This window comes from Chinchilla lanigera, unplaced genomic scaffold (assembly GCF_000276665.1).
Source record: "Chinchilla lanigera isolate Chin_1 unplaced genomic scaffold, ChiLan1.0 scaffold00023, whole genome shotgun sequence".
In the NCBI taxonomy this organism is placed as follows: domain Eukaryota; kingdom Metazoa; phylum Chordata; class Mammalia; order Rodentia; family Chinchillidae; genus Chinchilla; species Chinchilla lanigera.
Window position 1 is genome coordinate 20,787,242 of NW_004955424.1, and position 11,359 is coordinate 20,798,600.

Below are 11,359 nucleotides of genomic sequence, written 5' to 3' on the forward strand. Positions count from 1 at the left end.
CAAACTCACAACCTTGTGCTTGCCAGGCAGGTGCTTATGCCACTGAGCTATATCCCCAGCCCCTGTGAAGACATTCTAAATCCAGGAAAAAGAAGTATATTTTTCTTTTTCTAGAGTTTATTTCTGGATGATTAAAACCAAATATATTAAATTGTCTTTATTTTGAAGGACCATATCTCAAATATCAATAGTGTCAATTGATTCTTTTTACTATTTATAGGGGATCCTGATTTTATAGGCAATAGAAGATAAATTAATTGGCCTTTTTAATCATTTTTTAAACAGGACAGAAATTCCTTTTGCCATCAGATGTCTTTCTGCTTGACTGAACTGCACCTGTGGTCTTTGAAGAATACCTTACACATTGGGGGTAAATAAACTCTGGATCAATTATAATATTTAAAAAATATGTTTCACCATTGTAAATAAGTACTAGCAAAGGTTAGAGCCTGGATTCTCCAGCTGGAGTTGCATTCTTTATCCTTAATAAAAAATCAGTTAATGTAAATGCTTCCTTTTAATTACTCTTACCAACTTATTTTTTAACTTGACTTAATTTTTCAGCTTTGAAAATTAATTTTATTGGTTTAATATTTGTTTCTTCCTATACTCATATGTTGATTTTTTCCCTTGGGATTGTTCATAATAACTGATTAATAATCAAATATTTACAGTCTAGCTAATGGTAGACATTTATATTTAATATTAAGTATTTCAAATATATAGCTATGATAATACAATTATTTTTATGTTCTCTGCATTTTGCATTTCTTGGGGGGAGTGATATGTTTTATCAATGTTTGTTAATATATGATATAAATATCTCATTAGAAAACATCTTTTTAAATATCTTCTTCTTTTATTATCCCAAACAACTTTTGTATTTAGAAGGACATTTTTATTCATGTGCCTTTTAAATCATGATTACAAAAATGGTTTACCTTACAAAGTATTGTTTCTTTATATTGAGTATATAACTACAGATGAATGTTATATTTTCACTGTTTATCTTAAAGTGTATAAGAATAAAACTCCCAGTTAAACAAGAGTTTAGCACATTTGCTTACTCCCCAAACTCATCTAAAATAAGAGTAAGATGAATTAAATAAAGGAGGCATAAACCTACAAGGAGTAAGGGGATAGGAAAGGGAACAACTGCATTTGGACAATTTTTGGAAGATGGAGGGAATGAAGGAATTAGCAGAACTGAAAGATCTGAATATCACTTGCCTACAAAGGAGGATTCCGTTGACAACCAAGTTACGTCTTAAAACTCTGGAAAGGTAAAGAAATTCAGGGAGCCAGATGTTGCAGAAGATGGGTGTGTGGCATAAGAGTGACTACAAAGGGACTTGAAGGTCCATATAGGAAATAGTGAGGCACCTCTTATGCTGTGGAAGTATTTAATAGGGATTCTCTGAACTCAGAGACACCAGGGCCAGTGGAAGAAGACTTACCTACCTGAAAACAGGGGTAAAATGGAAGCTCACATGCTGTTTCGTAATGTCTTCTTAATCCCACTTGGTTCTGAGAATGTCACACCCAGTTGTACAATTTTCAAGAAAGAACTTGAGGAATTTGTCTTTGAAGTGACTGCACAGTCCCTCAGAGACCTATCTACACTGACATTTGAGGTCATTCTTCAGTGAAATACAGTACTCTGGTCCCTGGATGTTCAATGAAGCCTTCCCATTGACAAACCCTATTCATGTACTCAGAGATTCCAGTCAGCCTTTGTAGTCTCACCTGTAAATATGAAGAGAGAGCTAAGGATCACCAGATATTTGAGGAATGTCTTTAATAGGGAAGAAAACAAAACATATAAATGAAACAAAGGATTTCTGAAGAAACAAATATAGGAAGGAAAAAGAATATACAACAGAGACTTGAGGAAAGATATTGAATCCATAAATCAAGAAGCAAAACACAAACTTCAGAAAGCATTTAAATTATACTCATCTCTTATAAGTTAAAACTATATAAAAGATGGACTGGGGATGTAGGTCAATGATAAAGTACTTGCCTAGCTCTGGATTCAATTCCCAGCACAGCAATAAAATGAAATGAAAATAAAAAATTTAGAAATATAAATAGAAAAAATTTTAAACCTCAAAAGCAGCTGGGTGCTGTGGCACATGCCTATAATCTACTTAGGAGGCTGAGGCAGGAGGATTGCAAATTTGGGCCAGCCTGGTCAACTTAGGGAGACTCTATCTCAAAAATAAAATTAAAAATGGAGTGAGGATGTGGCTCGTATGCCTTGGTTCAGTCCCCAGTACTACCAAAAAAGAAAGAAAGAAAGAAAGAAAGAAAGAAAGAAAGAAAGAAAGAAAGAAAGAAAGAAAGAAAAAAGCAAAAATCCAAAACTACCCAAAAGAAAGTTTATATTACTACTAGTGGGAATTTTAATTGAAGCATTTGTTCTCTTATCATAGTTGCATACTTCATTTCTCATTTCTTATTCTCATATGTCTAGGATTTATACTTTTTGAGACTTTTGATCTTCATAGTTTTTTCTGGAGTTGTAGAAAATATTTAGATATATGGAATGATGTTATAATTCTAGCTTGGAATCATTTTAGTAGAGGATTTTTGCCTGCATGCATAGTGCCTGTGGTTCTTAGCCTAAACAACAAAAATTTTATTGAAGTATGTGTTCTGAAAAGTGTACAGGTCATTACAGTACGCTCAAAATGAAGGTACACCTATAAAATCACCACCCAGGTCAAGAAATAAAATACTGGTACTCAAGAAGCCCTATTCATGACATCCCCCAATCCAACCTTAGTAGATATTTTCAATGTAACTATTAGATACAAAACTCTATTCTTTAAAATTGTATGTTTTAATAATGGCATGATGAATAAAATAGAGCTTCAGTAAGTATATAAGATTGACTGTTGGAAAACTATATGTGAAGAGTTAATTATAGTGGCATTTGTGTGTGTGTGTGTGTGTGTGTGTGTGTGTCTGTAGTTTTATCAGTTTGAAGAAGTTTAGAGCAGTCATTCACTAGGGGGCAGTCTGTACTGCTTCCTTCCTTTAGAGACAGTTGTATCCGCCTTATGGTAGTAACTGAAAATTATTTTGCATGGAAGGAAACAAATGTTACTTCAATCAAAGAAGTATCTCATTGTTCATAGACATGGTGAAAATGGACAAAATTATTCTCTACTCCTGTATTTAAATGGCAAGAACAGATTCCTAGGTTAAATCACTGTCAACATCTGGAAGCCTAGCTTTTCTTCTTAGCTAGTCCCAGCAGAGTATCTGAATTTGAATGAGTTTGGAAGCCTTTTGAATCTAAACAAGTTTCAGATAATAATTTATCTGTACTTCTCCATAATCCTCTCTTTCTTTCCTGCAGATTTTCCCCCAAATGCTGTATGACGGAAACTAGACTCTTGAGCTAAATTGGAGAAATGCAAGCCACAGCTCCGAATCCAACAGCTAGGGCATTTTCTTCCATCCACTGATTTCATTTGGCATTGCTTAGTGGCAGTTCCTTTTGGTAGCGCCCTGTGAAAAATATCAGAGGAAGTGTGAAAGAGAAAACTTGGTCTTCCTTGATTTCAGTTCTTTACTAATCTTTTCCTCATGCCATTCTAGTTTTGTGTAAATTTTTTCTCATTAGATTGATAAACTTTCCAGTTTCTGCATATCCCTAGAATAGATGAACCCATGTCCAGATGCTTTTGAGCTATTTTATTTCTAGTAACATAAGGAGACTGTTTCTGCTCCCCTCCCCATCCTTGCCTCCAATATAGTATGGTTTGGCTTCTTATTCTCCAGAACTTTTTACCATAATTTAATGTTATTTTTCCCTTTCTATAGATAGAGACATCGGAATCTACCAGTATTATGGCAAGAAAGATCCACCAGGTAAAGTACCTTTTCTATGTAGCTAATTTCTGTAAATTATGCTAAGTGACAAAATATTATTAGAAACTCTTATGAGCTTTAGATAAATTCTAGAATTTAAAGAAAAGTCTCTTCAGTTCTTTAGAAAAACAGTGAGGTTGATATCTGATTTATATAAAATAAAGTAATATTGATAAAATGTTGTAGAAGAACATGAAAATTTTTACTTTTATTTTATTGCTGATCAGCTTGATAACAGCACAACCTATTCAGGTTTATTTATTGGTGTCCCAGTAGAGGGCATTGTTAGTGCGTGGGTCCCACTGATCCTGGCCTCCTGGATCCTCACCTGATTATCTGAAATAGGCATTTCTGAGTGAATGATCAATTTTTGTTATCTGATTAATCCTGTTAATCCCAGAAGTTTTATGATAGGCCAAAAGGTCTCCCTAGCTAGAGTTACTTCCTATTCTGGTCTCTGTTGAAGTGGGGCTTGTTTGAGCATCCTGTGTGCTTGGTTTGGGGCTTAATAGGTTGACTTCATGGTTGTGATGACAGACCGCAGCAGCTTCTCTGCAGGGCTCGGTTGCAGTTCCTTTCTCTATCTGATGAGATCGGAAACTCAGGATATTGGCTCACCTATTTTCCTCGTAAGCTTTTTTATTGCAAATTTAGGGAATAGCTTTCTGATATGAAAATATCCACATTGTGACATTTTTCTCAACTGTCCTTTGTAAAGCTTAGCATAATTTATTAATCTCAATAGTATGTGTAATAATCCATATGTGTACATATTAAAAATACAAGATGCTATAATAAAAGTGAATTCCATTTCTTTTATTTTTTCATCTCTCTCTGACACAATGTCAGCGACAGAGCATGGTAACTTAGAGGAAAAGCAGAAGTTGGCAGAATGTAAGCTTACTTTATAATTTTTTGGAATTATGAAACTAGAAAGTCAACATTACAAAATATTGTGATTTTTGTACAAATTGGAAGTGTTACTCTGTCTGAATTTCTTATAATTACAAATTCCTATTGTTTAGGTATAGAAAATTATGAATAGGAATTATTTTTGATGGGCCTTTCTAATTTAGATCATTGGGGTCTCTGTGCCCTATTTTGGTAAGATATAAGCTTATGCAAACATAAACTTTTCTTAAGGAGCCATGTTTATGTTATTTAATATATTTGAAATATATGTATCATGCTTAAATTCTAATGTTAACATTTAATTATTCATACTGGGCCTGAATTATTAACATGTTTTGTCCATTTTAAGAAAATAAGATTTATAATTATCAGTATTTGCATTTTATTTAACCTTTGCTGGTCTCAAATATATAAATAAATATATTTATATATATTTAATATGGCTTGACTGTTATGTGGTTTTAATGACTTAAATGTAATTTAAGGTTCTATTTGGGATATAGATAGAGCTAAAAATCCCACTGTTCTCTTGTTTTAAATGGATGGACTGACATTTAACTTTTAAAATACTATATTAGTAGCTATGACACAGACTTTATACATATGTTCTGCACATCAAAATTATGTTTATAGGGCCAAATTAATTTGCTGAAATAATGAAATATAGCAAATCTATCATCCAGTTTAAATATCTGTATTACTATACATATTATATGTAGATAAACACATAACACACACATATACATATACCTATATACACAACTTTACTTAGAATGCAAAGATGAATTTATTTTTCTCATAAAATAGATATATTGAGTTTAACATTCCCTCTCTCTCTCTTCCTCTCTCTCTCTCTCTCTGTTTTGGTGCTGGGTATCAAAATGAGCTCTAGCACATACTAAGCACATTGCTCTACCACTGAGCTAAACCTCTAACCAATTTTATTAATTTTTTAAAAGCAGAACTAGTTATACTTTCTTTTAAGGGAAACATAACGACTCTACTAAATACTTTCATCTTTCAGTTAAATAAAAAATATGGGTATTTCATTACAAATAAAAAATCATGGTATAGATTTTAAAGAGGATATTACACTGTTAGTGCCAAATCTGTTAAAATTTAGATTCCCCTGACTTTTTCCAGTTTTTATTTATGATACTTTAATCACATTTCACACACACACACACACACACACACACACATTATTTTTTTTTTCCTAACTGTATTTCTTTACTCATGAGAATTTCCAGGTCTGAGTAAGGCCACATGCAGAAATTTTTTGGGGGTTGAGCATTCTGTTATTTACATGAAAAGGTTTTCAGTGGTAAAGAGTAGGTCAGTTACTATTTTAACTACTTCTAGGTTCACAGTCCTAGCAGTTTTCCAGAGGTTCTCTAAGCTTGTTGGTTATCATCATAAAATTATCATCAGGGAGATTGTTTTGTGGTAAAAATCCTGTTACTATGACAAAGCCTTTTAAGAGGCTGTCATTTGATGATAGAAATGAAGCCCACTTCCTCTCAATTATGAAGGTGTTTTATTTTAATCTTCCTAAGGCACGCTGCTATGCAGTTTCCTTTTTTAAATCATGTTTAACTAACTGTAGTACATGTTTTATTTGCCAGCACGAGATTATCCTTGGACGCTCAAAAATAGACGCCCAGAAAAACTTCGAGACTCACTCAGAGAGTTGGAGGTATCTTTCAAAAAGTTTCAAAAATGGTAACAAACAAATCTGTTTTAAAACATCTTTCAACAACTTTAATTTTCATAAAGGATCAACTCTCATGGCGATGATAGCTTTGCTTTTGTCCAGTGCAAAGTTCCAAAACAGTTGCATCTTTGTATAGCATGTTGATTTTTTTTCCTGTTGAATCAGAAGCACTTTAACTGATAATCACAATGTGTATAGCCAACTGCACTCTCTCTTTTTCTGTTGTTCTTTAGGAGCTGATGCAAAACAGTCAGTGTGTGCTGAGCAAATGGAAGAACAAATATGTCTGTCAGGTAAAATGGTTTGACAAGTTTTGTAGCATTTCAACAGTGAAGCTGAAAACTATGTAGTAATTGGTATTTTTGTGTTATGATAGGTGGTGAACAAAAACTTTTTAGGAGTGGATATTTCATAGTTTGAATTCTAGTCATACTACAACTAACATCAGACAGATTGACATAGGCCACAAGGGTACCTCATTAATCAGTGTGCTTGTGCTGACATACTATAAACACTAATAAAAAGTTTTTCACATAGCATTTTCTGTTTGGATTTTTCTGAATGTTGTATTAAGTGTCTGCTGCCATAGGTTTAATCATATTTTTGAGTGAAGATGATGTTACAATGTAAAATGTTTTTCAGTATACCACTCTTCATAAGCATTTGTGAATACCATGCTCATGGAAATCAACAAACAAATTAGAGACCTAATATAACAAGACATTTTGTGTAAGGGTTTGGGCCTACTAAGCTATACTCTTTAATATGGTAGCCTCTAGTTGTATGTGGCTGAAGAAATAAACTTGAAATTCAGTTCCTTGATTACACTACCCATATTTAGAGTAATCAGTAAACACATTGTTGTATTAGACAATGAAGATAAATATATTTTCATTGCAGAATATTCTATTGACAGTCATATTATAGCCCGCAAAAGATGATCTAAATATTCAATGGGCCTAGATATAGAACATAATCAGTACATAATAATTAGCATTCATTGGTCATGAAATAATGGACAGGTACCTTAACTTTGCTGATAGTCTTAAAAAATACCATTTGCCTAGAAAAAAGCTACTTGTTTGTGATGAAAAGAATTAATCATGCATAAATTGACTTTACATTATTGCTACTAATAATTATAATTTATTTGTGGAATCAAATACTCTGTTTCAGTTTAAGTTTTTGTTTATAATGTGCTTTATGTGTAAACATTTTTTGTTTTAAATTTAGGTCATGATTCTATCCATAAATCTACAAAACAAATTTATAAATGTATCTTAATCTACCTTTTGAATGTAGTTTTATTGTCTTAATGAGTTACAGCTTTTCCTTTTTTTGGTCTAAACCAGTTCACCATTTTTCATGTAGGTAGCTGTTTAGTTACCTCCTCAACTGGCGTAAGTTTTCATTTTCCAGACTGTTTACAAGGCTAAATGAATTTTTTTTAGAACAATGACACTTTTTAAGTTCACCTTAGGATACTATTCAAAAGGATGTGCTAACTTTAAAATGATAAATTGTTTGCATAAAAGAGTTCTAATTAGACTTTAAAGCCTGAATCAAAATTGCAAACTTAGTGCAAACTAAGTTTCAAATTTAGTGCAACTCAAACTTGTAGTTCTTAATTCCATTACTCACCTTAAAAGTAGGCTCAAAATGATTTGACTGGAGGGCAAGCCTACCAGCTATAGAAAGAGGCGTGTCTCATGGCCTCCACCCTTACCATCACACAGGGTAAGTTGGAACATGTCAGGTATCTTAAAGTATGCAGTAGAGCACCCCAATAGACAGCCTTTTCTAAGATATACTTCATTGCCTTTTAACCTAATACCAAGTTTGCGTGTTTATTTGGGTGGAGAAATGTTAGAGAAGAAGCCCCTAAGTATTGAATTAATACAACTAAGAAATGGAATTTTCACGATAGAGCATATACAAAGTAACTTTTATAATTTACAGCAATCTGACAGTAATGATTATTTAGGCTATTAAACCTACTTCCCTTCCCTTCCCTTTCTCCCCCTTCCTTCTTTCTTTCCTTCCCCCCTTCCTTCCTTCCTTCTTCCCTCTCTCCCTCCCTCCCTGCCTCCCTCCATTCCTTCTTTCCTTCTTTCTTTGTACTGGAGATTGAACCCAGGGCCTTCACACTGAGCTGCATCCCCAGCCATTTTTTATTTTTTTATTTTGTGGAAGAGTCTTGCTAAGTCACTAGTATGCTGAGGCTGGGCTCTTTTAACTTTCAATCCTCCTCCCTCAGCTTCCTGGAGTGCTGGAATAATTAGCCTGAGCCTCAGTATCCAGCTTGTGCTTTATTTCTGTGATGGATAAGGTATTCCTAAAAAAGACTCTTTTATTCCCAGAATATTCCTGATGTAATATATTATAACAAAATTACTTCTGCTCTTGAGTGCAGTCAGTTCTTAGACTTTTAGGCCCTTTGAGAGACCTCTAGCAATATCCTTTTATTTCTTTAGTTTCTGGACAGGACTGTTAGCTAAGTCTTCTAGAACTGTGTGCATTCTATTCCTAAAGAGCTCTAATACTGGAATAAGTTAAAAATTTGATACTCAACCTAGATTTTTAGCTTAAGAAAAGGATCACTTAGCCATTTTATTTAAATTTTTATTAAATTTTATTAAGTGTACTTACTTGTAAAATATATAAGCCTTCTCATTAGAATCTCTGAGGGACTTCATTTGTGCACCCTTTCAAAATAGTAATTCCACAGATAACATAGCTCAAATTCTATTAGTGATTTCCATAGGCAGTGATTTCCTCTGTTTAGTTCTAACATGGCAGCAGTTGACTACAACATAATGTTTTATAACTCTTGGAAAAGAAGTGAAAAAAATTCCTGAGCATTTGTAGGAACACATTTGAACTTCTAGTCTTTGAAATAAGCCACTCCTTTGTTATTATAAATATTTACCATGAAGAAATGAGAAATTTAGGATTTAGGCTATTTATTTTGGTTGCGTTTTGTCTTTAAGAAATCTTTAAATGCCTAGTTGTTTAGATATCAGTGAAGTGGGTATAGGATATAGCCTGAGCTCAGACCTTTCCCTGTGTCAGATAATGAGATATAAAGATTGTCCTGATTACAAAACTTAATGTTTCCAAACCAGTGACCTATAAGTTGTACACTAATAGAAAATTGTACCATTTAAAAAGTATTCTCTTTACTTGTAAATTCAGGACAGTTTACAAATCTTAACTTACTTACATGTAAATTTGGTGTAAAAATTGTCTTTTGAGGTCAGTTTTTCATGCTATACATGTTCCTTGTTCGAGATGCATTAAAAGAGCTGAGATACAATTTAGAGTTGAGTTTTACCGCTTATTAAATATATTGCTCACTGTTTTATTGTCTCCTAAAATCCTTTAATGAATGGAAAGCATTTAATAATTTCCTGCTTTGAATTTCTCAAACTGTTTTATAAACTTTTCTCAAGGAAAAATAGTTTTAGTGTTAAAAAACTACTAACGTTGAGCACTTTGGTAGAATTTTTAGATTGTTTATCCAGTATTGTGCTTTAAGTCATACTCATGTTTGGAGAGTATTACGTAATTAGTTTTATAGTGACAGGCTATCTAAAAAATACAAATTATATTCCAACTCTATCACAGAAAAATTGTGGCTTAGTAGAACTTTTTGAATACTACATTTTTATTTGTAGAACCTGATATTTCTTATCAAATTACGAGGAAATCAATTTGGTTTCCTCAGAAAATGATATAAGACAAACTGTGGTGTTTAATTACAACTATTAGTAATACAGTGATATTTACACAAAACCCATTACACAATACTTATTGCCTGCCACCATTGTTAGGAGGCACTGTGAAAGTCACTAAGGAAATGTAAGGTGTGGACTGAGTCCTAGCATAACCTAGTCAAAGAAAATAGACATATGAAATCACTACAACACTGAGTGTTTAGTTGTATGAAACCAACTAAAAAATAGTAGAAGCTAAGGAAAGCATAGACATCAGTGTAATCTGAAATAGTTAAGAAAAATTTTGCACAGAAGTTATAATTTTACTTAGACCTCAGAAGACATACAAAATGTGATTAAGCTAATGAGGAGGTCAGTCTAAAAAAGGGGAATTAGATAAACTAAGATTAAATGGGGTATCTTCATGGTAGTGAGGCAATGGGCCTACTTGGGGACAAATGGTTCATGTTGGAAAGTGAAGTAATACAATTAAAAGGCAAGTTGGAATTTGCTTAACAGGAATTTTGAATGCTACACTAAAGTATTGATAGGTTGTTCTGTAATACTGTAAATAGTTTTACATCAGGAAAGTGCCATGTTTAAATTAGACTTAAGGAGGGATTAGCCTGGCAGTAGGCTATAATTTGAAACACAAAGACCAGAGAAGATCAGTACTAGAAGGCTGAGGTGCAGAGAGTTTTGAAAACCTGTAAACAAATTTAGAATCATGAGAAAAAATTTTGTTTCCAAGTGAAGTGACCAGAAGAAATCAAATGATATTACTGGAAAATAAAACCAGAGTGAAAATTGGAGTTGAAAGTTTTAGAGGAGACAGCCAAAGGGATATTAAAACCATCTAATTTGGTATCTCCTGCAGGGAGCTAAGTATCTTGGGAGAAGAACTAAGAGCCAAGGATACTTCTACTTAGGGAATCAGAAGAAAATCAAACCAACAAAAAGAAGCAGAAGGAGCAGTCAGAATAGTGAGGGACTGCAGAGAAATGTGTTTCTCTAAAAACCAAAGAGTTTAGAAGTAAAGGAACCTGAGAAAGGTTCCAAGCAGATTCTTTCTTATTTAATATTTAAGTACCTCTAAGTCTCAATGTTGTTATTAAGCTGTCTGTCAAGAGGATTT

The 11,359-nt window shown here is 33.2% G+C and overlaps 1 protein-coding gene across 12 annotated transcripts in view; it reads left to right on the forward strand.

Annotated features, from left to right (window-relative positions):
* Wdpcp (WD repeat containing planar cell polarity effector) overlaps positions 1 to 11,359 on the forward strand; it is a 391,210-nt gene that overhangs the window by 63,650 nt on the left and 316,201 nt on the right. For 11 of the 12 annotated variants that reach the window (XM_013514679.1, XM_013514684.1, XM_005385718.2 and 8 more), the window contains 5 exons: positions 286 to 370; positions 3,835 to 3,882; positions 4,732 to 4,776; positions 6,420 to 6,490; positions 6,742 to 6,801. In XM_013514679.1, coding sequence (XP_013370133.1) covers positions 310 to 370; positions 3,835 to 3,882; positions 4,732 to 4,776; positions 6,420 to 6,490; positions 6,742 to 6,801 — 285 coding nt within the window. In that variant the 5' untranslated portion in view covers positions 286 to 309. The remainder of the gene's footprint in view (positions 1 to 285; positions 371 to 3,834; positions 3,883 to 4,731; positions 4,777 to 6,419; positions 6,491 to 6,741; positions 6,802 to 11,359) is intronic. The other variant, XM_013514682.1, reaches the window with a different exon arrangement.